Source organism: Parus major, chromosome 4 (genome assembly GCF_001522545.3).
Source record: "Parus major isolate Abel chromosome 4, Parus_major1.1, whole genome shotgun sequence".
In the NCBI taxonomy this organism is placed as follows: Eukaryota; Metazoa; Chordata; class Aves; order Passeriformes; family Paridae; genus Parus; species Parus major.
This window is the reverse complement of record NC_031771.1, coordinates 63,481,527-63,508,390: the sequence shown is the minus strand read 5'-3', so window position 1 is coordinate 63,508,390 and position 26,864 is coordinate 63,481,527. Positions and strand designations below refer to the sequence as shown.

Sequence of the window (26,864 nt, the reverse complement as noted above, 5' to 3'; positions counted from 1 at the left end):
AACTCTTCCCTCTTATCTGCCTTTTCTAAGGCTGGTGCCAGGACTCCTCTCTGCCCAGGAAAGCTTTTCATATTACAGATCAACATTGATCCTCATGCCAAGAACTGAACCAATATGGGGATTATCACACAGGGCAGCAGAGGCACCTACAGACAAATGGAAGGGTTTAGCTGAACAGTGCCTGAAAAGCAGATGTTGGTCTTTAGTGAAATCAGATCTGGAGAATCATCAGGAAAATCACAGAGAAATGTCAGAGGAAAAGCCTTGGCTTTGTTTTCTTGCTGTTGTGCTGAGGAGCAAGTAGGGGATTCTTGAATAAACCTTTTCCTCTCCTGGCTGCTACTGAAAGTCTGCAGGAAATCAGTTGGATTTTGAGACATATGGGCAGACAACAAATACTAGAAATATCTTTTTTATCTAGAAATTCATCTTTAGCCATTTGTCTTGGGTTGCAATGCAAAATATAAACAAAAGTATGTATTGCATTACCATCTGTTAAAACCAGGTAGGGCAGTGTTCTTTATCTCTTCCAGGACCCATCCTCCCTCCAGGGGGATATCTTCTGTTAACGGGCCATTGAATCTTAAACACCTAAGTTAAAAGGCAGGTGTTTTAAGGCATCAGAGCCCCCAGCTCACCCTAAATACGAACAAAGGTGGATTCCCCTCCCTGGAAACTGCTTGTCCAGTTAGAACAATTAGCACAGCCAGTGCACCGAGCTATAGCACTGGCTTCTGGCATGGCCCCATGTCCATCACTGCAGACATTTTCTGATTTCTAACTAAGGATTATAATTTATCCCAATTAACTTATCTCGATGTAGGGATTCCAGTTAGTCTCACTTGTAAATGGCCCCCAGTTTGATGTTGCACCTGTGTCAGCTGCAAAATAATTTTCCAGCAGTTTTTCATCAGAAAAATACCATTTAACACAAAATACCATCTGTGGGTCTTTTTCAGTTTGTATTCATTGCCCACAGGTGTACATGATGCTTCTTGGAACTGGCTTCCCACTTCTATCATCCCATGGCCACCACTGGAAAGAAATTATGTCATCCCAAGGAAGTGGTAGAACCCCCTAGGAAAAATCAGTCAAAATTTAACAAAGGAATTCAGAATCAGGACATGTATAGAGAGAAACATGCTTCCAATAAAAATGTAAATAATTTTATAACAGGGATTTTTTGCTTTGATTATTTAATGCCTTAGTAATAGAAAAGGGATCTTGTTTCTGCCAGGACATCTGCTTTAAGCCCTCAGAAGCGTTTTCAGGATGCTCCCCCGGCAGGTCCATGCTGTCAGACTTGTGCCACTGGAAACAACCCTTGTGGATATATCACTGCTGTATCACATTCCCAGTGTTTGGAAGTGCCACAGGTGATGTCACCCTGCAGGCATGAATCGGTGTCAAGCTCCAGGTTTATTCCTTTTTGTGGAAGAGGCTTGGTGCGTTCTCATTGCTGGGTTCAGGCATGACTTGGATCTTCTGGTTCTTGAGGGCAGCTTCCCTCATCTTGTAATACATGAACTCGTTCTGCTGGAACATGCGCAGCTCCATCTCCGTCTGCACACGCATGACCTGAGGGACACAGCAGGTTACAGCCCTTGTGACACAGGGGACCTCCAAGCAGGTGAATCAAACACTGCCAATATCGGGCACTGTCCCCAAGGGATGTCCTAGGCCATGCAGTGACTGAGGCACCTTGCCCTCTGTGTCCCACCAGCAGCACCAAAGCTGACTGGACACAGATACTCTGCTCCTTTCTCATTTGCTTGAGTACTGAAGAAGGCATCAGCCTTTCCCACATCCTGATTTCCCACAGGCTACTGGGAAGCCTCATGCCCCCAAAATAGCAGGGCCTAGAGGTGATGCTGTGCAGAGCCAGGAAATGAGTGCACTTCCCATCCACACCCTGGGCCTGGCCCTTGGGGTGGCCCATCACCGGGTGGGAATCACCTCAGGTGGGAGAAGAGGGTGGCTCAGTCCCACAGTTGCACCCTTTATAGCCCAGGATTCATCATCAGCAGTCATTCCTAGTGATGCATTATAGCAGAGGATCAGAAGAGATTCTAGGATATATTTTTACACCTGTGTGTTTATTTAACCCTTTGTTTAGGAGCACAGATAGGAGCATGTGCAATATATCCATTATGTTCTTCCTAAAATGTAAAGAGAAACACAGAAATGGAGGTGCTGTGTCTCATCCTTTGCTACATATATGGAAACAGTTGGTTGGCTTTAGGTAGTAGATATTAATGTTTCTGAAGATATAAAAGTGCACCAATAAAGGTTATAGCTCTACTATATGGGGACTAAGACATCAATAAAGGATTTCATCTGATATCCTATAATATTTTGGGGGTAATTAAGGAGAATGCTATAAAGCAAACAGGTCACATGAAGTGAATTAGGGGACTAAAGAATTACAGATCCCCAGCTGCAATTGTAAATAATTCCTCACATCTGAGCAGATGTAATTGCCTGAGATCTCCACTCTTGACTCTAAGCTGGGAAATGCATCTATCAGTTATCTGAGGAAAAACACACTGCTGCTGAGAATGAGTGGGAAGTGGTAAATAAAGAAGAATGGACACCAATAAAGAAAATCAGGTGGTAAATTTGGCACATCCACCACGTGTAATTTGATATACTCAAATTGCAATGTCATCCATCCCAGATCAATGAAATCAGCTTTATTGGAAGAATGGGGGGGACTCTGTCTTTTGGCACAGCAATTTCAAGGAAGATTCAGGGACTCTGCTGCCATTTCTCATATATGTTCTGGTGCAGAATAAAAGCTGTTTTTCAGGGATGAAAATTTCCAATAAGAAAGGACATGCATTTCCCAGCAGAATGTAACATAATCTAGATAAAACCACAGCACTAGTAAGAAGCAGTCAGCATTTAATACATCTCTCAGCTCTTATGAGTGGTTGTTTCTACACCCTGACTGTAATCTTTCCCAGATGGAGAGCAGAGACAAGACAAGAGATGACACCTACCTCCAGGTCTTTGGTAATTGGGTGGGAAGGTCCGTGGGTTATCAGGAGAATGGCATAGGCTTTACAAATCAAGCCGTGGCCAGCTTCGATGAGGCCAGCGTGCCAGTGAGTCACTCCCGCCCGCATCACGGCCATCCCCAGCTGCGCGTTGTTGGGATGGTAAATTTTTCTGGAAAAACATTGGGTCATTTTAGTTCAGGAGAAATCTGGGTTCCCAAAAGTGTCACTGACATGATACGCTTGCCAAAGAGCAGATTGTTTACTCAGTTAAGAGCCTGTTGCAGCCAGTGCCCCCGAAATATGCCCTTCTTAGAAAGGGGCAAGGACACATTACTCAAGGACAGAGCTTTATGGGGACACGAGTTGTGAAAGATGGGATGTGAACTGGGAAAGTTCAACACCTGGCTTGGAGAGAGCCAAGCTCTGTCATCTCATGCCAAGATAACACTGTCAGTATTTTGGTACAAACAGAACAGAGATCTGACCCTACAGCCCAGCTGGCACCAGCTCAACACACTTAGTGGGGTAACAATGCAACCAGCAGCAGTTTCTCATTCAAAATGGGAAGAGAAACAGGTGGATCCAGAAACTCCAGAAATGTTCATCTCACCCTCTCCAGATGCATCTCTTCATCTGGGAGTTTTCTGGGGCTAAGGTGGGACAAATGAAACCTCTCCTCTGCATCCAGCTTTAAAAGCTGAAGCAAGGTTAGAAGCTGCTTGGACTTAGCTGAAAACCTGTCTTCAAGGGATACTTTGGAATTTTGAATTGGCACTTAAAGCAAGAAAGAAATCTACCAAGGTCCTCACCATGATCTGAAAAACTGAGGAACACAGAGAGGGGGGAATTTTCTCTCAGTCAATTAGCTCAGTGCCAGGGCTGGGACATAAAGTTGCGTGTTAGGCCTGCAAGCCAGGGAGGTGACTGTCACCCCTCTGCAAAGGAACAAAACATAACAGGTCTTTTGGGGTAGAAATGACCAAAAAGACAAGTAATGAGTATGAGATGCCCTCAGCAGGAGAGTGACTGAGATGACGAATTAGGTTTTTCTCTCTTCTCTACAGTTTCCATTATTTTTCTTTCTTTCCTTTTTTTTCCCTCCTTCTGTTAAATACTCATCAATCATGTCATAAAACCTCAGTAATAATAAAGCACATAATTTTTAATGTGAGGCTTACCCTGGATCTATGTGAACTAAACCTGAATTTCTTTATTCTCACTAAGCTTTTACCACAGGACAATATAATTAGCCAAGACAAAATCCATGTACTATTCAGGAGGGAGGGGTTATCTTCAGTGACGGCCATTTGACATGGTTTCTCTTTGATCCCTCTTTCCTGCAGGGTGCAGGGAACAGGCCATCTCCTGCAGTCACAGCCCTTTTGTCCTGCACCCAGGCACTGTGTCTTACTATCAGGCCAGCCATGAGATGCTTCTGAGAAAAACAAAAAGGCCCATGGAAGATGTTCCTAAACCATTTGCCAGTTTCAGTTTAGTGAATCAAGGTGTTTGGGAGCCTGTGTGCATTTAAGAAGGGATCCCTCTCTCTGGTGGTACAAAAAGGTCCCATATGAATTTCACCACCACTGCCCTGATGGGAGTAGACTAAGAAAATTATTCCTGTATCACACTGCTTAACATGGCACGAGCACAGAGAGCTGCCAGAAGTAGGGAACAGACGCACAGGTAGCCATCCACCATCCTCTTGGCATAGTCAGCTGCTTCCTCAAACATCTGGAGGTAGGAGAGCACCTCGGAGGCAATGCTGAGGATTCTCAGCAGGTAGATGTTTGTGTCCCCCAGCACAGGCTCCTGTTTCTTCAGGCAGTCACGGCACAGCTTCACTACCTGAGTGTGGAGCAAGCAGGGAGAGAAAGGGTAAATCCAAGCACCTTTGGGCCTGAAGCTGCCACACCAAGACCCTGTGGTTTGCACAGTCCACGCCAGCCCCAGAGGCTGAGCCAGCCTCTCTGAAGGTTGGGGTGAAGAGAGGATGTGCTTTGATTTGTTAAGAAACACCAGCCTAGGAAAATGATTGGCACTCACAGCTTTCTCTCCCAGGGTTACACTCATAAAACTGGTGAGGAAAAAGTGATGTCTACTGCTCAGGAGAAGAAGGACTCTGGGAGGCTGGGTATTGTCAGATACCAAGTGCTCATGGGGTTCATATAGCCCAATGCCATCTACCCAGCCTCCTGAAAGTATTCAATTCAAGGAATATTCCTAATGACCCCTTGGGGCTGGAGACACAGAGCTCCACTGTTCCATGCCTAACCTAGCCATGAGTCAGTGTCCAAATTTCTGTTCTAGGGGGCTTCAGCCTTTTCCCAAAGTCAGTTAAAACCCAGAGGCCATTACTGGAGAACTCTATGAGGAGAATAATTAAATATTTTCTGGGTGAGCAAAAGAGCAAGAAAAAAGGGAATTACTTGAGCTCTTTCACCTGTTGCCCTTGTAGCTTGGGCTCCAAGGTGGGACATGGTTCATCCATACCACACACCTATCCTCAACACCCAAAAAATGAGCAATATAAGGCACTGAAGAGAACAACACAAAACCCCCTGATGGTCTTGTCCCACTTCCAAACACACTGTCCTTCTTGTGAGGCTGCCTGGCAGAGCTGACTTGTTCCCCCTGTCCTGTAACTCATGAGTTTCACCCAGGAGCCAGGGTTCAACACCTGTGACAGTGAGAGGTGCTGGAAGCCACCTGACTCTCCTTGCATTGTCACTACAAAAGAAGTTAGTCTGGGATGCCTCAGACACCGTTGTGCTTTACAGTTGTTTTATCCATAGATCATGAATTTAGAGGGGGACAAGGCCTCCTTTCCTGGGCACTGTGTGTGCAGAAAGAGAGCAGAAGTACCAGGACTCACCTCATGGTAATTTCCCTCCATGCGGGCCTTGTTGATCTTCTCCAGCGTGTCCTTGGAGAGCTGGATCACCTCCTTCACCGTGTCTGCAGAGGGCTGGGAACAACAGCAGGAAAACCAATGAGGAAAATGCACTGCCTCACACATGCCAAAATATATTGGTTGGAAGAATGCTTGGTCCAAATCAGCTTAGTGGGATGCTTCCCACATCACCACTTCCTACTGCTGTTTGGAGACACCAGTGTGCCCCTCAGACTTGCTCAAGGCTGAAATGGGCTGCAGTGGTCCCAGTTCCAGGTCAAAAGGTGAAGTTCCTGCTGACTTCAGTGGGAGTGTTGCCCATCAGGGTAGTGACCATGTGCCTCTGACATGCATGACTAGGTTCCTCAACTCTCCCTGCCACTCCACCCCTCTGGAAAAGGGACAGAATTCACCCTGCAGCTGAGAGGTCTCATGAGATACCCAAGAGGCTGTGAAAGCCCCCAGCTGGTGAGTATCAGGTGCTCTTAGTGCAGCTGCTAGAGAGAAATGAGACTCTTGAATGAGAGATTGGTGGAATAGGAGAGATCCCTGAATTTTACCTACCCTGAGAAATGTGGTCATTAGTTCTAAATAACCTTTCTTCCTTTATATAACATGGTATCTGATACATAACATGTAAATATACATGATATTATGTATATATGTATATTTCATATACATGAAATATAACATGATATCCAGCACAACCATTTATGTTCTGCTTCTCTGAGTCCTTCAAATTTGCATTTTCTAACTATTCTAGCTATCATCACCTTCCTTTTCATAAATGAGGAATTCTGAAATCAGCCCACAGTCACATGACTCTGGGAGTTTTTGGGAAGAGCCTGGTCTGGAGACACACGGCAGAGCCAGCAGCCAGGAAGGACCTCTGGGTGTGGATTAAAAGCAGAGTCCCAACATTGCAATGAAGGATGCAAAGACTGGGAGTCAGGATTGTAGGACTGTCCTATTGTCTTTTTTCCACACCTGGTCGATTAGACTTTTGAGGGATTGAAATTCATCTAGTTAGGAAATACTCTTCAAACTTTAGTATTGAAGGAAAACACAGTTTTCAAATCCATTTACCCCTATCTCTTTATGGATACATTTGTGTTATGATTTATTGTTCTGTAGTCTTATGCTGAAGCTATTGTAGCTAATCAGATTTGGGCAGCTGAGCAGCACACAGGGTGTCCTGGGGCACAGAGCACATCCAAAGGCGATGTTAACGTCAGTGCAAATCACATTGCTGTGCTGTCTGACTCAAGGCTCCCAGAATAGGGACCTTAAACAGCATTTCCACAGTGGCTCTAATAAAAATCCTCCCTTGCCTTTACTAGACTTCTAAGTCAGTTGCCACTATAAACAATGGGAACTTTGCTACTCTTTGGAAGGGGTGAAGGGCTGGAGGTTGGAGCAGCTGTTGAGGATGGAAGCTGTCGATCTCCCATGTATTCTTGGCGCTTTTTCCACGCAGCTGTGAGCGCTGCTGCTCCCAACACAGCCAGCGTGTTCTGCGGGTGAGGTCAGCCTGGATACTTATTGTCTGTGGATGGGGTGTATTTTTAATAGCTGAAATCATGCACCTTGCACACACTTCAGACTGTGGAGGACATTCCCCCAGAAGTGCATGTTTTCCTGCGGTGTGCTGCACAGCACCTCTAATACTCACAAAAAGGGGATGGTCTAGTGGAAAGTATCCCTACTCATGGTGGGGCAGATGGAATGAGATGTTCTGCAAGGTCTCCCTTCCAAGCCAAAGCATTCTGTGATTCATGGTCTCACTGTTCAGTTGAGGCTTGATAGCAGATGTTGAAAGAGGAATGAGATTTTTTTAACGCTGCCTACCGATGAATGTGTTCAAAAATACTCCTGCAGAAAGCCAGATAAAAATCCTTCTGCATCAGAGAACTGAGCTCTGGGACAGCTTTGTATTATAAGTGGAGAAGTACAGTAGTCAGGATTAACTGTAAAATGAAGCTTGATAATTTAAAATGGGGTTACATAGCAGGGTCTTTCACACCAGAGAAGAACTTGACCCAGCATTGAAAGGATCTCCTCTAGTCCCATCTCCTGTCTCCCATAAGGGAGTGCCCTTTTATCAGCTCTGCACTATTCCTCTAAACCTTTCTGAAGGGGAGATTTACCCTCTGCAATATCCAGCTTTTCCTGGCTGCCCTTTCTCTGAAAGAGAGGACTGAGCTTGGATTCCTGGCACCTCCTGAGAGGGAGGCTCAGAGTTTTGTGCTCCTTCCCAGGAAGCTGCATCTCACTGGGCCTCTCCTGGTGGCACTGCTTCTGTGAGGTCACATTTCCTCATCCCAGCTTTTCTGTTTTGTCTCCCTCTTGCTCCACATCATCCCCAGAGCTGAACTGTCTGATTCATGGTGTGACTGCTCAACAGTGCAGGTCAATGACTTGATGACACACTTACTGCTCTGCTTGCTTTGCCTTCCCTTATAGACTTTAAAAGGCTCGCAGGAATAGAAACCCCCAAGCTAACACTGCCAGAGAGCACAAAACCTATAAGCAATTGTATCCTTGGGCAAAGGAACTAAAAAGAAACTCTTAGAGCTGCCAGTACACTCATAAACTGGAGATGCTGACCAAGCAACACATCTCACTGCCAACAGCAAGACACAGCCTTATACCCTCCTACTTGATGCCTTGTGAGACCTCCAGGGAAAAGAAAGATTACTTAAAAATGAGCAGTTAAAAATGTTAATTCCTCTCAGTCGCTCTGCCTGCAACAAGCAAGCAATAATGTCAAGTGATGGTGCAAACTCCTTGTGACAGGCCTTTGCAAAGAGGAAGTTCAGGCTTCCCACATCCCTGGAGCCAGTGTGATGGTACAAACCATGGAGTTTCAGCAGCACTCATTAATCCTGTCACCATGGATCACCTGCAACACATTTCTCTTTCTGTGCTCAAAATGTAGATTCCCTAGCAGTTTTTCAGAAAAAAAAAAAAAAAACAACCAAAAATCTAAATGCCAGCATTTTTCTCAGCTCTGGAATAATTTCCCAATATTTTTGTGTTCTGTCTGTTGGTGGACTTTAAGGTTAAAGTCAACTTCTGGGGGCTTTTTAAAATTAAAAACTGTACTTAACTTGCATAATAATGATTAAGCTGGTTTTGCATGGTGGGCTTGAATTGGTGTTGTGCCCAGTCAAGGTTCAGTTCTGTTGTCATTTTTTTGCATTGGTATTAGTCATACTTTTGCCAAAATCTGACTGTGTTCCTATTGAGAGTGTCCCTGTGCTGAGAAACCACAGTCCTAGAGACCCACAGATGCCTTGGTAGAGGAGGTGCAGCCACCACTGGGTTTGGACACTGCAGGACAAACCATACCTTGCTTTCCCCTGCCTTCACTGCCAGCATCAGGTCATCCTTGAGCTGTTTCTTGCAGTGCTCACATGTGCAGTCGAAGTAATATTGTTTCTTCAGCTGCTTCCTCCGCTCCTCGCTCAGGCTGAGGAAATCCACGTAGGAAACAGTCAGCTCATCCCCCGGAGAAATCTTGTTCAGGGCCCGCAGCTCGATCCTGAGGGCAGAGGAGATGGGATGTGCATTTGGAGAAGCAGCAGAAGCAGAAGTGCAGCCTCAGAGCCATCAGGGACAAATCCTGCCTGCCCTGCCTTGCAGAGGTGAGCCCTTGCCCTAAGGCACTGCTTTAACTCCTCAGGGAGGCAGGGCAGAGGTGATTCACTCTGGTTAACTGAATACAGAGCAAGAACACAGCCACACCAGTTTTTCCTGCCCCTCTACAAGTCCTTGGCAGGGATATGTGAAGGTCTGAGCTATGAAGAGGTTATGGCTCCATTACTTTATCCATATGGGGGTTGGACCTAGACATCAGCCTTTAGTTTGTTGCAGGAGATCTCACCAGAAGAAAAAAACATTGAGATCAGAAGCACACACCAAAATGCTGAGTTTGGATTTTGGGTCTTTTTTTAAGAACTGCTTTGCATGCTACCCACACACCCCTGGCTATACTCCCAGATCCCGAGCTCTGCTGCCTTCGGTATCATTTTCACTTTGAAAAGTTAAGACAAATTCCCTCTGGGTGCTGCATAAGAGATGCCCTCACCCTATTCATGCATTTCCACATAAAAGCTGAGAAATTATTATCTGGAGAGAGTCTATTTTTAAATAGCTCGTTTGAATAATTACCACAATTCAATTGCCAATCTCTGTTACCAAAATCCATGGCAAGCCCCTGATGATGGGATTTGGAAAGCCAGACCTTTGTACCTGCCTTTCCCTGCAAAAGGTCTTAAATGATGTAGAGATTCAAAACTATTTCCTTGCTGTTTCACTCTACATAGTGAATCTCTCAGCAGTAGGGGCTAAATAGGCACAACTGGCTAAAGAATTTGGCCAGAATGGGGAAAAAAAATCCATCAAATGCCAACTGTGAGGTGGTTCTTTTGTATCAACCTCCTCTCCCAACTCCTAGTGAGCTCAACAGTGTGTTTAATGTACATGTCTGCCCTGAGATGGACGTGGGGGGGACCTGCTGGCTCCCTCCTGAACATGAGGTGCTCTGGGTGGAACCCAACAAAAGCCTCACTTTGTTGTGAGGTAGAGGTGGCAGAGCACTCACAGGTATCACCAGGTGCTTTAAAAGTAAGCATTTTGGGGAGGACATTATTTTGTGTGATCATGTTTTTGCAAAGGGATTTTAATTCTCCTGTAATTTCCTTCTAATTCCCTTGGAATTCCTGTCACAGGCTCTCAGTACCAAGGGCGTAGCTCTGAGTCTTCCAGCTCTGGTAAAGCTGCTGTCAAAATTCTTCTCCAAGGCTGATCTTGATCTTCTCTGGGTGTTGCCATATCAGCAACATATTTCATACAAAATTTATCACCAAACATGCCACTGTCATGAAGGGCAGCTATTAGTTATGTCACAACCACAGGAAAATGCCAGACAAAGGTGCAACCGGCTACTCCAGGAGAAAAAGTGCACAAAAAGGAGAAATTCCCATCTGAAACGTTTACACATATACACATTCCTCTTCACACTTCACAGGATCCTCATTAAAGTGAGTCATGCAACCAAAGAAGCAAAATCAAGCCTCTGACTTTCATGATGCCCCTGATAGCCCAAGCACCATAGGGGTATTTTAAGCAGCCATCCCTTGTGTGGAGGGGTTTGATAGCCTTTGGGGTAAGCCAGGAAACACATGGCATATTTTAAATACTGTAGTTAAAGAGACACTGTCACTGAGCTTGTCATGGGCTCTTTCCCCAGTGTCTGCCACGAGCAGCAGGGACCTTGATAGCTGCATGCACAGGCACAGCGAGTGCCCGATAGCTCAAAACTCAAATTGCCCCAAATAGCAACTCTAATCAGAAGTGAAACTATTTTCCTCCTTTTTTTTATGGCCCTATCCATAGTGTACTGAGTAAGATTCAGTGGTGAAGAAGTGGTGAATACTTCAGATGTATTTCACATCTTCTTTGAGGAAAATGCATGCCTGCTTGAAATTAAATTTTAAAGACTACAGTGTCCCCTTAAGAACACTGACTATAATATACCAAATGTCATAAGTTAAGCAAAGACTTTTTTTTTTTTTGCACATAATTTTGTGATTTATTTAGTTTGGATCAGGTAACAGTGGCATCATTAAAAGGTGGAACATTAATCATGGATTACGATAAAAAGGAACTGAAACCTACATCTCATGGTACTGCTACTGTAGGTGACACATTCCTCGGGCACAGTTTGTTGCAGGAGGAACATGGAGTATTTAGTATGTCAGTTACACAGTCATTTCTCATCTCCTAATATGCAAGGTTTTATTTTGGGCTGTACAAGATTAGCAAGACCTTGTTCTGACTTTCATGCTCTTGCCATGGTCAGGGGAGGAGAAATGAGAAGTAGAGAAGGAAATACTGACAGGGAGGAAGCCAAGGGAGAGGGTGGGAAGGCAGAGAGGGAATTCACCCTGGGGAAGACAGTCACAGTATTACCACTATCATTTTAATTTACTACAAAATGCAGAGTTAAGTGAGGTTTGGGTTTAGTGGGGCTTTACACAGGGGAAGAGGAGAAGTTTAGAAAACAGGAAAAGTGGAAGTTGGAATAAACAGAGGAAGCCCAGTGGGGTCTTTGCATCTTTTCCATTAAACACAGGGCATGAGGGGTACAGGGTAATGGAGGAGAATGATGCTTTCAAGACTGACCCACCTCATCTGTGTGTGGAACATTGATCTTACAGCCTCATGACTGAAAGACAAAACAAACATCTGCAGTTTACACATGTACAAGTACAACAGCAAAAAAAATGGGTACATGGCATAGCACTGGACATTGTACTGACAGGAGACAAGGGGGTTCCCTGTGCCTGGCACTGCATGAGACCTTCCCTTTTGACGTGCAGCTGTCAAACTGTCATCATCTATCACTGGGCCATAGAGAATTTGGTGGAGAACTGCCCTGGCACTGTGATTTTAGGAGTGGTCTAGGTCAGGGAATGTGCAAAACCTGCTCCTGACATTTGGCAGGAACAAGGGGACTGGATCTCCTGCTCAAAAAGGTCTCCACTGACATCAGCAGTTGTGCTCTCTAGAACACAGCTTGAAATGGAAATCAGATTGGGATATCAGCCACAATTTACCTGGCCAATAACCAGATGGTCAAGTTTAAAGTCAGTAACCAGATACATGTGGGAGCTTTGACAAGCTGCCAGGCAAATAAATGCCATTCCTGTACTTACCCAGAAAGTCAGGGCTGTTATCACTGCTGGTTACCTCCTCCACTGCTGGGAGTTGTTTGGAGGGGCTCTCCCATCAGCCCACTGTGGATCCAGTCCAGGAAAACTGGATATCAGAGTACAGACTCCAACCTGACTTTGGATCAGACCCTATTTCCTACCAAGGTAATCATCCTAATGCAGTTTTGTTCTCTCTTGGCTCATTTACCAGCTGCTTAGTAAATGTTGGTGTAGTTTTATCAGGGAAAACCAGCAGTGATAATTGGAGTGTTAGTTAAAAAAGGAGAGGCTGGAGGGAAGAGGGGTGGTTGAATTACAGCACTAAAGTTTAGTGAAGACAGGTAGCTGTGAAATAGTAGCAGAAAGATCCGAAGAAATCCTGTGGCTGTGCAGTTTTTGGCAAGCAATTTCTCACAGTTAATGTTTTGCACACGCTGCAAGTTTCTGAATCAACAGCAGTTTATACCTGTCATGGCTTGGAAACTGGGAAGGGCAGAACATCCCTCCTGTGGGTTATCTCCACTCCCAGATCTGGCAAAACATCCCTGCATTTCCCACTGAATCTTTTCCCATCTCACTCATCCTGCAGAGGTTTTCTTACAGGACTTGGGTGGGAATAGGGAATGCCCAGAGACTGAGAGCATCCTGCACTCTCAGGTGACTCTGCTTGCAGATAACAATCACAACTGTCAGTAAGGTCCCGTTGCTAAAGAGTTAATCAGTGATTAATTGAGATGGCACACTCTCACCGAACCGGGGTTGTTAGGAATGGTTATAAACACACCAGCAGATGGTGATACACAGCTGATTGCAAGCTTCAGTTAGGAGAAACTCTTGGACTGTGGACTTGGCATAATCCTTAATAATTTCCTAAGTGGAATTACTCCTTAACTATCTATAAATGAGGCTTCACTATAAGGGGTGAGTTAAACAGCTATTTACTACTTTAGCTACCTGTTTGAGTCTAGTTACGTAAGAAATCAGGGAAAAATTCTTTGCTGGTTGCTGGATTTGGGGTCAAGTCTTATGTGTTAGTGCATCAGATGACAATTTTTTAAAACAACAAGGAGATAAACCAATTTGTCTTTAGAAAGAAAATACTGTTTAGGGATTTTTTTTCTGAGTTAGAGAAGGAAATAAGAATGAATAGGTTTTCTGGGGCAGAGAGCTGACCCTGGGGGGAGGCAGAGCCTGCTGAGTTGGCTGTTAGGATGCATCCCTGCTACACCAAAGGAACAAAATCCACTCACTTGCCATTGTTGAAGACGACAGTGCAGTTGGGCCAGCAGTCGTGGTTGGCCTGGCAGAGGTTGGGGAAGATTCCCACTCCAACAGCCTGCAGACCTCTTTGGTCACTGAGGGTAAAGCCATTGCAGCTGATCTAGTCCCAAAACACAGGCAGGAAGAAGTGTTAAAGGAGAAAAAGCTGAAATGCTCCAGTCAGGATAAAACATCAGAAGAGAAGCAAGGCAGGACTCATGCAGAGGGACCAGGGCAGAGCTGAGTCAATGTTACAGAATGTTTGCTATCAGTGTTCACTTGGGATGCCATAGATAAACTTGGTTTGGCCATGCATTGGTTTCCTTATATTTGGTTCCTGAAAATAATTCAGAAAAAGATCAGAGGAAAATTATTTTGAGGCAATTCAAGCAGAAAGCAAAGTTCACACTCATGAAAACAGCTATCAGTTAGAAATTAACCTGCTGTATTCAACCTGCTCATATTTTCTGGGTTTCCCTCAAAGCTCATAAAAACCAGCTGCTACTCTTTTCTGTGAATTTTCAGAATGACTACTTTTGCATGGCATATATTCCAAGAATGAATTATTTCACTTTTATAGATGATACACTATTATCACATATGAACAGAACAGTTTTCAGTCACAAACACAAATAATGGAAATATCTGCAAAGAGAAAATATGATAGGATAAACCAAAGGAACTCATTAACTCAGCTACTGATTATTTTACCCTGTTGATAGTTTTATTTCCTTTGTGAACTGATTCTGTAGTTTTTCTGTTCTTCCTTGCTTCTCCACAGACAAGCTGTGCTGGTCTCTAGCACATAGGGTCTCCCTATGTCCAGTGGACTGGATTTTCTTTGTGGTGTGGCTACCAAAGCGTGCTGTGTCCTCTCCCTGTACTGGGAGTGGCAAAGGTCACTGGCAGAGGGGTGAGCAGAGCCTGTGTCTCCTCTTGGCAGTGTTGGGAGCTGAGAGGGTAGTGCAGGGATACCCAGAACTGGGAGCAAAGCAGCTCAGCCTGAACTGGAAGTTCCCTCTCTGCTACACTGAGAACAAAAAATATATAGTTAACAACTTAGTAGGGGATATTATTAAATGTATTTCCATTTTTTACTGATTTTATTAGATATGTTATGTCAATGTAAAAAATCTAATGCACACAATATTAATAGACATTAATGTATCTGCTAAAACAGATCTGCTATATTAAAATATATTCTAGGTGTATTTACTAAAAACATATTTTCTCAGCTCTCACAGGTGCAGAGTGGGACTTGTGCTGAAGTCTTGTGCCCAGTGGGACTTGTGATGAAAATGCAGCACCTATGATTGAGCAAACCACTTGTCTGCACATCTAGACAGACAAAATGTTTCAGCCCTTGCCCTGCCTCAATTCCCCAGTGTCAGTGCAGAGGAGAAGCAGGTGGGCAGTGGGATGAAGTCAGCCATCCTCTAACCAGGCCAGCTGGAGGGTTTTTCCCCAAAGCTGCCATTACAAACCTCCCCACTCTGCACTCCCACCCCTCTGACATACCACCCCGAATATGTGGGAGATGAACTGCATCCCAAACTGCTGGCAGTGGGGTGGCCAGAACTCCAGGAAACTTTCCACATCAGTGCGCAGCTCCTTCTTCTCCTCCTCGCCGAAGCTGTCCACGTGGTTCTGCAGCTCGTCGATGGACACCAGGCAGCCCTCGGACAGCCCACTGCCCTCCCTCTCGATCTTCCAGAGGATGCGGGCAGCCAGCCTGGCAGGGGACAGCCACAGGTGTCACAGCACAAGGAGAGAACAAAGAGCCATCAAAATTCATCTCCTTGGGGGGAAATGGTGTGTGGGCAGACTGACTGAGACAGGCTCAGATGGGTGATGGATGGTCACCATCCCCAGCCTTCTGAAGGCAAGGGAGATGCAGGGTTTTGTCCCAGCACCTGTGTTCTCATCTGGAGAAGTGCTACAGACCCCCAGGTCCCCAGCCCTCCAAAGCTGCTCCCATTTCCTTGAGGATTCCTCTCATTTTTTTATGGCGGAGCCAGAATGTGAAGACAAATTCATGTATCCTATAGGCAAATTGGGGAAGAATCCATCTCCTCTTTCACTTTCCCACCTACTCCCCAGTTTCCCACACCTCCTAAACCATCCAGGGTGGGTTTGCCTCACCACATTCAGAGTTTTTAGAACCCAGGACCAAAAAAACCCAAACAGGAACACATCTCTTGCACCACTGATGCTCCTCCACATACCTTCCCTATCTCAGGGAAGCTCCAGGCCTATCCTAAACCTTCTCCCACCTCCACCTTGCCCAAATCAGACCACCCAGCTCTTCCTTGCCATGGGATGCTCTGTCCTCTCCCAGGGGCCAGCTCTCACCTGATGTTTTCGGTGGGTGCCTTGCCATGCCTCTTGATGGCAGAGCACTCGTTTTTGTGGTTGAGCCAGGCTGCTCTCTGGCAGGTCCTGTCGCAGTAATAGGCAAACTTGCACTGCCCGCAGCGGTGCAGCCGCTCCTGCCGCTTGAAGCAGGTGTGGCAGATGACGTGTGTCAGGCTGCAAGGGCAGAAGGACACCTTGGATCAGTGAGGGCCAGCTCTGCCCAGTGAAGATCCCGCCTGCTTTGCACCCCTGGGCTCCCTACAGCTGCAAAAATGAACCCCTCAAGATTTTTGGGGAGGATGGAGAAACACCCAGCTTAATCCTTGTGGTCTTGCCTGTTGCTGTAAGTTAAATGGTGAGGGAATAACTGGGACCCCTTCAAAAGGGGTATTTCATCTTTAGGGGATTCAAAACAGGATTTCCAAGAAGCATCCTACAATTGTATACATGTAACTATAACCAGGGCCATGGGACGATGCTGATGAAGAAATCTGACCTCACATCCTCCCTCTGAGAGTGTCCAGGGTCCCTGACTGAGGGGAAACCTCCCCCATATGCCCCTTCATTTATCCAGCTTTTGCTCCTAGAACTTAATTCACTGAGAAGGAGACACTTTGGTCTCCTGTCCAAAAAATTTTGGGACTTTCCCCTTGCTGCTAGAGAGGGCTTTTCACTGCCTCATTTGGTGTCTCCAGCTGTCTGCTTCTCCAGGCAACCACCCACTTTATCTGGGCCTCCAGCCAGGCTTGACAGTACAGGAGAATTTAAATTCCCATCACTCAGCCACTGCTGGTGCCAGAAGGGGGGTTCTGCTCACTGCAAAAAGCTCAGGGACCACAGAGGCTTCATGATCAAAGGAACATTTATAATTGTGCTCAGTGCAGAGTGAGGAAACTGAGGCAAGGGGAAATAAAAAAAATTCTTGATGATCTCATAAGGAGGATGTGCCACAAGCAGGAGTCAGACTCACAGCCCCAGAGAATCCAACCCAAAGATTGTCCTCCCTCTCTACTATACCTATACCTATATATAGGTACGCACATACATATGCATATTTATGTTTTTATCTATATAACAGTACATTTAAAATGCATTTATTTTCTCTGAAAATATTATCTGAGCTGCTGACATAATTTACCCTGTGCCTTGGCTCTTGCAGGATAAAGAGGACTACTGATTTAAGAGCAGGATGACATCAGACAAAACCTTGTGCAAAAATGAGGTCTGGAAAATGAGGTTTAGGAAAGTGAGCAGTGCTGGAGGGAGCCCAATGCAAGGCAAGCACCTGGGATGGGGCAGAGGGAAACATGTCTGGGAAGGGGGGATGCAGCCAGCTCCACTGTGTCAAATGGAAGAGCTGAAAGCTGGTGAGAAATGTGAGGCTGTGCTCTGTCAGCTGTCAGGTCAGGGGGGCAGAGAGGTGCAAGAGAGATTACACTCCTTGTAAGGCAAAGCAGAGCCAGAGAGCTGATAAAACCCACATGGCTACGTCGTGCCAGGAAGCACAGGGAGATATCTCACATGGGGAATGGGGGTCTCTCCTGCCACCTGGGTGTTTTAAGGGCAGACAGAAGGCAAAAATAAAGTTTCCTTGTAGAGAGGAATGACAGGTTGGATAGAAACATGGTGCAGAAAAATCCAAGTCCTACAATAGGTGTTTCTCTCCCCTCAGTTTGCACCCTGAGAATAAAAAAATACTGAAATGTAACTTTACATTTTGCTGTTTATTGCATGGAGTATCCAGATTTCCCAAGGCAAACCTGGCTGGCAGAATTTAACACCAGCTCTGGAAATCCCTGATTTCTGAGGAGATGCAGAAAAGCACCAAAAAATTATACAAGACTTTCTGAGAAAGAAAAGGAAAAGCCCCTGTGGTATTGAAGCTGCAGAGACAATTACTCACAGGTAATCTGACCAGCAAGTGTAAGAAATACTGCAGCTCTTACAAAACCATTATGGGATCCTCCGTGCCCCAAAACACTTTCAAAGAAGACTGGATTTATTGATACTGTGTGTTATCAGGACTCCAAAGGCCTGGGCTCAAGTCTTGGCACAATAAAAAAATCAGGAGCCACAAGTATTTGAGATCTATTCCATAAAACTTCAACTAACACTGCATAAACATCTGCAAGCACCTAAATCCCTCAGGTGCCCCTTGGCAGTTGTGCAAAATCCTGCTGTGTCAGAGGAGCTCAGAGCTGGATGCCCCAAAAGGGAATGACAAAGTGGGGCTCTCTCTTGGCTGGGTTCTGATTCCACCTGTTCTGGAGACACTCAGGACACCAAAGGCTTGCAGTGCTTCACAGCCTCCTCTTTCATCCCCTCTGCAATGTTAAGGTTCTCCAAGTGGAGCAGCTTGAGATTAAATTTAAAGTCTCTCAACCTGTGGAAATCATTGGTCTATAAAACCTTCCCTGTCTGGCCTAGAAAGTGTTTAACACAATCCAAAACTGTTCCAGGTATCCCAGATCTCCCCAGAGAGCAGCCCTGCAGTCAGGATGCTGCATGGCCAGGCAGCACTAAAAGCTCCTGGAGGGGACCCTGGGGAGGTGACTTCTGCTGTGGCACCTACCAAGGAACCCTGGAGGTTTGAACCCTCTGGGTCTTGCTGCCCCTTGCTTCATCACAGGGACACCACCACTGGTTTCTGTTCAGTCAGTGCACACCACAAGCCTCTGGGGTGATCACTGCCCTCTTCCACACATAGTGAGAACTGGTTCTCACCCTGCCCAAAAGCAGGATCTCCAGTACAGGGATGCCTCCAGCCCATCACAAGCTTGCCAGGTCAGGGATTTAGGACTGACTTAGAGGGCAGATGCCATGGACTGACTCACTGAATGGCTTTCTGGGGAGCCTCAGGTTTCCTTGGCCTCCCACCCAGCATCAACCGAGCTGAACTCTAAAGGGCTCACGTGCTCTGGTGTTTCTTAGGTGAGACACACAACTACAACTGATCCTGAGTTTAGCTACAGTGACAAAAACAGTGGTTCAACATGCCAGCCCACAAATGCAAGAGGTAACACAGCACTGACAACTAAACCATGGCTCCTGCAAGCACAGCTTGCAGTGAAAGCACAAGAAACAAATAACTCTTGTCACTGCTTGGATTGGATTCAGACAGATTAAGGTCTGTTGGACCTGCCAGGGTTGAGCACTATCAGAGAGGGCTGAACACTGTCACAGGAAATGTATTAACCTCATCTCTGAGACATGCACAGCCCAAACATCTGCCATCCAGCATATAAAATATCTCATTCACTGGCCTGGGAAAGCCAGGTGAGATGGCTTTAGTGCAAAGAACAGAGGAGGATTTCATTAACAGACAGTGAGCAGCTCACAAACTGCTTAACATGGGTCCATGCTATTCTGTTCATCACAGATGATACACACATCTAAACCTAACCCACACCTAAATCCCATTTTTATTGCTTGGCAGGGCATCTCTCTCCTCAGTCTGCCACCCAGAACAGCATAAGAACAGCTTAAGATGTAGGCAAAGTCTCCTTGGTTTTCAAAGCAGAGGCTGTAACACTTCATTAAAGACAACAGCTTAAGAAAATGCACCTGCTACCTAAAGATGAATCATTAGCATAAGAATGGGTTTGCTCCTTTAAAAAGGAGTTGGAGTTTAATACTTTCATCTTTAAAATATCAGGGATGATATAGCCTAGTTTTTCTGATTTGAGAGGAGGATAGGAGGATTTATTTTAGATTAATTTTTGACTATTTTATTTTTAGTTTTTCATTACAAAATTTTCCAGCCCTTTCTTAGAGGTGTGGGTGAGGTTTTCTTTAAAAAGCTAGGCTTTCTCCCAGGTTTTAATTAAGTTTTTGAACAATGAGATAGTAATAAAAAATAAAACCCCAGAATATTTTTTAAAAATGTGAATACAATCATATTAACTCTCAGTTTTTATCAGTGTCAGCTCAAAGAATTTCAGTCATGCTGTTATGGAAAATTTTTGATTTCTTATTATCTCTAGGTCATCCTAACTACAGTAACAGAGTTCCCCACATTTCCTTGGAAAATCTTTTCAGCTTCTTTCATACACCAAAAAGACACGCAAAAATTGCATGATCTGAGTTTTTTATCAATTTGCAGATCACTCATCAAGCAGATCTTCAGGTGATCTTGGCTTTCCAGCACATGACACTGTTTTCCTTGACTACTGTCCCTCAAATCCTGCCAGTTAAAGAGAAAACCTTCCCTTGGAAAAGGCTGACAGAGACATATGAGGCATCCCCTTGCTTATAGGAAATGTAAACTCTTACAGGCTTGAGAGCCAGCTGATGTGTCAGAGGAGAAGGTCACATACAGTACATTGAGCCCAGGCACTGGGAATGCCATCATCATGAAGGGGATGGAGGAAAGGAGACCTGGCATCTTTGAGGAGAAAGCAAAGAGGGAGGAAGGATTAGAGAAAGCTTCAGTGAGTGGTTCAGGGCCTTTGTAAATTGAAAAATTACCCTAATGAAAGAAAAAAATCCCTTGAGAAGATTCATTTCCAGCTTTCTGCATCTATGTCAGGGCAAACAGGCCTGATGGTGTTTTCTGAGCAGTATTTCAGCTGATAACAGCAAGGCTGAATCAGAGACCAGGTTGTGTCTACACTTTATCCTGGAAATCACAGAGTTCTGCACCCCTTTTCCATCACTATTCACCACTTCTTTAAGCAGCCTGCTCTCATTCAGGTAGGAATAGCAGGGTTGAGACAGGAGTCAATGCTAACTATACACTGTGTTAAGCAAATAAGTTATATGTCATAAAATCAGAATGGTTTGGGTTGGAAGGGACCTTTAAAGGTCATCTAGCCCTAGTCCAACCTCCCTGCAATGAACAGGGTTAGCCTAGTGAGTCATACTCTGGCCCTAAAATCTGACTATGAGCTGGCTGGTGTTTATAGGAACCTCATTTTTCTTTGAGTTTTACATACTTCTAGATGAAAAATTTCTGGCACTGTTTAAGAAACTGCTGCTCAGATGACCATCATTGGGCTGAAGAGTAAAAGCCCTCACCACCCTAAATGACTTTAGGGGCTTTCAGGGTCCCTGTGACCTTCAGGGGATTCCAGGGTGGGATGCAGCCTGTAGATTCAGACACCTAAATGTGCTCATCTGTACCCCCAGTGTCTGAGTAGAGATTCCACCACCACACTCAGCAGGGTCTGGAAAGCCATTCAGCTCAAAGGTGGATGTCTGTGTTCATGGCACATGTAGAGTTCTATTGATTATATCAGCATTTAGTGTTGGATTCACCTGTCTGCACACAGATGTTCAGTGTTAGGTTCTGCCTGATGATAGAGTTTGTCAAAGAAAACATTTCTCCTTTTTCCTAGCAAAATAAAACCTCCACACTTCCTCAAACTCAGTCTCCTGCTTAAAGGAAACATCAATAAAGTGCAGTTGGGGGGCAGCTTCAGGTCCAAATTACTTCAACAGCTCCTCACACGTCTGTCTAGGTATCTGTCTCTATCTAGACATAAAAGTCAGGTTGGAGTCTGTACTCTGATGGATTGGATCCATAGTGGGCTGATGGGAGAGCCCCTCCAAACAACTCCCAGCAGTGGAGGAGGTAACCAGCAGTGATAACAGCCCTGACTTTCTGGGTAAGTACAGGAATGGCATTTATTTGCCTGGCAGCTTGTCAAAGCTCCCACGTGTAACTTGTTGCTGACTTTGAACTTGACCATCTGGTTATTGGCCAGGTAAATTGTGGCTGATATCCCAGTCTGATTTCCATTTCAAGCTGTGTTCTAGAGAGCACAATGGTGTTGTATCTCTGCAGAGCTGCTCCTACTAATCTCAAAAAAGCCTTTGCATCGCCTGCACATCCTATGCAGCCATACAGAAGATGTGTGTGTGGCCTCTGCACTACAGCTGCCTTCCATATACCTTTCAGCAGCAAAATCAGGGGAAGGATTTCAGGATCTCAATACCCACAGCCTGGGAATAGACTTCCCAAAGGACTGAGTTCTTCAAAGAGCTGCAAAGTAAAGACCAGCTCTGTAATCTAGTGTGGTCTTTATGCCCAATGAAAGCTGAGATCTTTGGCAAATCTGATCACATATTTGGTAGGGCCTGAGCCAAAAACTTTAACTCAGCAGTCATTCATTTTCCAGTCCTCTTTCCACAGTACACATACACAGTGCTTTCAGCAGGGCATGGGAGATACTGAATTGAATTAGGATGAGGGACTCTGGATTCTGGGCTTCCCATTTTTAATAGTGTAGACTCAACAGCAATTTTAGGACCTATACACCTGTGTTTGTGGGCAAGGAAAAGCACATGGCTCTTTACTGGGCTCTTCATCCATGCAGAGACAACAGCAGATCTTATAGGGTAAAACCAGCTGCCATGGCCAGGTGTGGATTTATTCTTGGAGGAATCAAGAATATGAGGATGCAGACAACCCTTCCTTGACAGAAATCAATTAGATGGAGTTTGATGGACTGAATACCCTGGCACAGCAATAGAAGGTACCTTTAAAACCAAAGCCCTGGGTGTGTAAGAAAATCATCAGGGTAATTTCTACAAGAAAAAAGTGTGTTTCTATTATATATCTTATACCCAGCCAAGCTCTATATATATATATATATATATATATCTATATTATATCCTGCCAAACTCTAATCAACAAGCATTTAGTCTGTTTCAGAGATTTTGGGACTGTGTTTCACCACTGACCCATATTCAGTGCTTTGAGAGGAAAGGTGTCACAGGAGGGTAAGAATCCATTATTATTGCACAACAGTTGCAGAGAAGGGCTGTGTTTACCCTGACTTCTTGCCTCTTAACCTCTGCACCTGCCCTCTGGGAGCTAAACAAGCCCAGCTTGGGGAGGAAGGGAGGGAAGCTGGGAAACACACCTCTCCCCATCTGAGGTTTTCTGTTGGAAACCTCAGCCTAAGACACAGTCTAAGAGCAGATGCAGTGATAGCTTCTGCCCTTATCTCACATTACACAAGTGACATTTGATGGGCAGTTCTGCTCTATGCATGGTGCAACGTTTCACACAGAAGAAAAAATATTTTTTAGCCACCATCAAAAGTCAAAACGTTTTCAGTGGCTTAAAAAAAAAAATAAAGTATTTTAATAAGGCATATGAGAGAAATAATTGTCCATATGCACTTCTGAAGAAAATCACCACAGAATTCCAGCTAGTGACACAAGTGAAACTGAAGTACAACTGAAGAGCTAAAAGGACACATCAAGGAGAAATGATTTTGTCACCAACTCCTGTAACTGAGCTCAGCATTAAGACTTCAAGAAATCAGCATTTTAAAGTGAAAAATTACATTTTGAATGTGAGCTCTTACAATGACATATTAAAATAAAAACTAAAGGTGTCATTCCTGCTATGGCAAAGATTCATAATCATGTTCACTCACTGACAGTTGAAGAACAAAGAACAGTGAATGAAAGACAGCCAAAAAAACTTATTTCTTCCTCTTCCTATTTAATATCCAATTCTCTGCTACTGCCAGATCACACAGTGGCACTGCTCAGCTTCAGCTACAAGATGACCAGGGTTAATACAGCAGCATAACCTCTGCTTGTGCCCCAGACTTCACCAATTTAAGAGACAAAACTCAGCTAAGTAGAGTTGCTCACAGCCCTGTTTAGGGTGCAGGGTATTTACTAAAATCACTGGCTGCTCGGGGCTAAAAATTCAATCTCAGGACTCACCATGATGCCCTTGAAGAACACACACAACTTTCTTAAACACAGAATCAAACCTTCAGCTGTCATCTAAGTCCTCAATTTAAAAATTTGGGCAACATTCTGTTCTCAGCATGTTATAAGGCTGAAGAAATTTCATTTGTGTCAGAGGCTTTAATTTAGATTTAGCTCAATGGAGGTCAACATAGAAATCTGTTCTTTGCATATTTTCTCTTCTAGGTTATTTAAGTGAACCTTCCACTGATTCAAAGGGCAGAAGTGGGCACCTACCAGCCACATCAGCAGTGCAGGTTGAGTGAATGTTGTGATTAAAACAAGCAGAAGAAAAGAAAAATATCCTTGCACCAGAACTCAGAGTCTGGCTACATCAGTGTGAACATAAATTTAAAAACCAGTCTCATGAAAGAGCAAAAGCAGACATTTGTCTCCAGTTAGCCCAGCCAGCTGTAAATATTAACTCTCTTTAACAGAAACAGTGTCACTCACTGATCCCCACCAGCTCCTAGTTTGAGGGCAGCGGGTGATGAAGCTGAAAGTGCAGCTGGGGATGGTACACGTGAGCAGAGCGCAATAGAAATCACTTTTATCATGTATTACCCATCAGAGACTTCAACAAAGTCAGTCTGAGCTGCCTGTACCTGGATTACCCTACCTCCTGCAGTTCTCTGCAGTGTGGTGTGGGGCTGGTTTTGTGAGGCACTGCATACATGCAACTTCCACTGCTTTTCTAAAAGGTGAGCACACCAAGCACCTTGCAAGGTCACATCTCAGAAACGGCACCATCCTGAACGTGAAAAAGCTGATCTGAGCCCTGGGAAGGACATTCACTATGAGCTGTGAATGTGTCTTTCCAGAAGTGCTTCTGACTTCCCTCTGATCCCTTCTCCGATGTCATCCAGGCACCGCCAAACTTTCCTACAGCCGGATGAAATTTTGCGGCGAGATTTTGGTCCGAGTTTTACAAGTGCTTTTCTCCTACCTGTCAAAAACCACGGCTGCGTAGGCTGGCTCTGCAAAGATGACATCCCCAGGCAAGAACTCCTTCTGGGCTTTCAAACCCCTGCCTTTGCCTTCAGTTGTGAACACTTCCACTGACTCCATTTCTCCTTTGGTCATCCCAGGACCCCAAGGTTTGGCAGGTGGGTGTCTCAGAGCAAGCCAAACGTGCTGTCACTGCTGTCAGCCTGGCCACGCTTATAACAGGAGGGCTGGTCTCCCCCCACCCCTGGGCACACGGATTGCCATAGGAGGGCGAGGGGTGGGAGCAGGAGAGGCAGGAGCTGGAGATCCTCTGCACAATATCGAGCTCCGCGGGGACGGGACGGCGCTGGGAGTTCTGCTTCGTTAGGAAAACCCTCTCCAAAAGTGACGTTGGGAAATGTTTCTCCCAGCCACAAGAAGTTGTATATATTACAACTCGGCTTAATTTATACTCTCCCATTGGAGAGAGAATGTATTCTCTTTGCAGGGTATTTTTAGCGACCACATGCTTCTGTCTCTCAGGAAGCAACAGCTGAGACAGTGGGATGGGGAGGGCTGGGATGCCTATTTCTGACCCCTGCACTGTCTGGCTTTTTCTAGAATTCAAACAAAGCTGCTTTATTTTTACCCTCAAAGAGATGGACAGCGTGTTTAGAGGCAGGGATAACAGAGAAGAATGTGCCTTGACAATCTCAGAATCCTGTCACCACCAGGAAAAGAGGAATTCACTTCCCAAAAGCCAGTGGCAGCGTGTGCACAGAGCAGTGTGGAAGGAGCTGGAAGGACACCAACAGTTCAGCACAGACTGCAGGAGCAAGCAGGACATCCTGGATACTCTTGGATGCACTAAACCTCTGAAACAGCACCTGAGAGCTCCAGTGCTCAGCTGTGGAAGAGAATCTGAGCCACCTGAGTGGAAAAGGAGGGTCCACCACAGAGATTAAACTCGTGAGCAGCAAGGCCCTGGTTTTACTCTCTGCTCCAGTGCAAGGAAAGGCCCTCATTCAAAAGAGTGAACCTTGCTGTGAAAACTGAGCCCAGCCCCCATTGCCCTTCAGCATTTTTTTATCATTTAATAGCACTTTCACAGGGCTGGTTCCTGCTAATCTCACCCTCCACTCCAAGGAAACCTGATGCTGTTTCCTCCTCCATCTCTAAGCCCTGTGCAGATAACAATGATTGCAAACCTCTTCCCACATCTCTGTGCTGCACAGAAACCTCTGCTAGAATAACAGTGAAAGTGAGATGCAGAGAAATGAAGAGGGTAAATCCTGTGCATCCTGTGGCAGCAAAATAGATCCTTTACATTTCCAAGGCAGTGGGAAGTATCACTGGGCTCTTCAAGACACAGAACTGCTCAGCACCTTCTGCTAAAAGCCCCTGGCAGTGCTCCTTGCCTGCAAATGAGGTCTGGTATCATAACAAATCCCTACCTCATAGCCTGCCCGCGGGTGCCAAGCACAAACAGTATCAATCCACAGCCCCATAAATTCAGGGTGTTCATGTGGTTATGAGCAGCATTCCCATAACAACCAGACACCTCCACTGCTCCTGAGGAGGGCCAGAGCTGTCCCAGAGCCATCAGCACAAACCTCCCAGTTCATACTGTGCAGCCTAGAAAAGTCACTACAGGCAATTAATTCCTCCAAGCAATTACAATTTTAACTGCAATGCTCTCAGAATGCTCTGGTCTTATCTGTCATTCAGAGGTTATTCTCTTGGCTCTAGGCATCTTTTAGAAACTGCAAGAAGGCCTTTAGCACCTCAAAAATCAGTGCTGATTGGTTTTTTTCCTCCAAACTCACACAACTTGAAGTGTGGCTATATTGAACACAGTCATTAATCACACCAAGCACTGTTTCTGGTTCCCAGATAACAAATAATAAAAGAATAGAATAGAATAGAATAGAATAGAATAGAATAGAATAGAATAGAATAGAATAGAATAGAATAGAATAGAATAGAATAGAATAG

The 26,864-nt window shown here is 45.1% G+C and overlaps 1 protein-coding gene and 1 long non-coding RNA gene across 4 annotated transcripts; one reads left to right on the top strand and one right to left on the bottom strand.

Moving 5' to 3' along the window:
- Positions 1–396: 396 nt before the first annotated feature.
- On the bottom strand, positions 397–25,387 carry SMYD1 (SET and MYND domain containing 1). 3 transcript variants are annotated; one of them, XM_015625755.3, is made up of 10 exons: positions 24,889–25,313; positions 16,227–16,403; positions 15,393–15,606; positions 13,865–13,995; positions 12,089–12,127; positions 9,247–9,439; positions 5,878–5,970; positions 4,687–4,850; positions 3,003–3,171; positions 397–1,578 (listed from the first exon to the last, which is right to left on the bottom strand). In XM_015625755.3, the coding sequence occupies exons 1-10, from the start codon at positions 25,023–25,025 to the stop codon at positions 1,420–1,422; spliced, it is 1,476 nt and encodes a 491-aa protein (XP_015481241.1). In that variant the 5' UTR covers positions 25,026–25,313; the 3' UTR covers positions 397–1,419. The 3 variants fall into 3 exon arrangements, with proteins under 3 accessions (XP_015481241.1, XP_015481242.1, XP_033369681.1); XM_033513790.1 differs by having other exon boundaries at positions 1,522–1,604; positions 24,889–25,387; XM_015625756.3 differs by lacking the exon at positions 12,089–12,127 and having other exon boundaries at positions 1,145–1,578.
- On the top strand, positions 12,134–18,661 carry LOC117244270. The gene is made up of 2 exons (XR_004497021.1): positions 12,134–12,779; positions 15,110–18,661. It is a non-coding gene; the product is annotated as an uncharacterized LOC117244270 (long non-coding RNA).
- Positions 25,388–26,864: the final 1,477 nt, after the last annotated feature.

Bases quoted from the DNA above. Each gene is read 5' to 3' on its own strand.
- SMYD1 (XM_015625755.3), bottom strand. From the start codon at position 25,025: ATGACCAAAGGAGAAATGGAGTCAGTGGAAGTGTTCACAACTGAAGGC. The intron at 12,128-13,864 runs GTGAGTGGATTT...TTTGTCTTTCAG, and splicing joins GTCGTCTTCAACAATGGCAA to TCATGAGGCTGTAAGATCAA. The intron at 4,851-5,877 runs GTGAGTCCTGGT...CTCCACACTCAG, and splicing joins TGGAGGGAAATTACCATGAG to GTAGTGAAGCTGTGCCGTGA.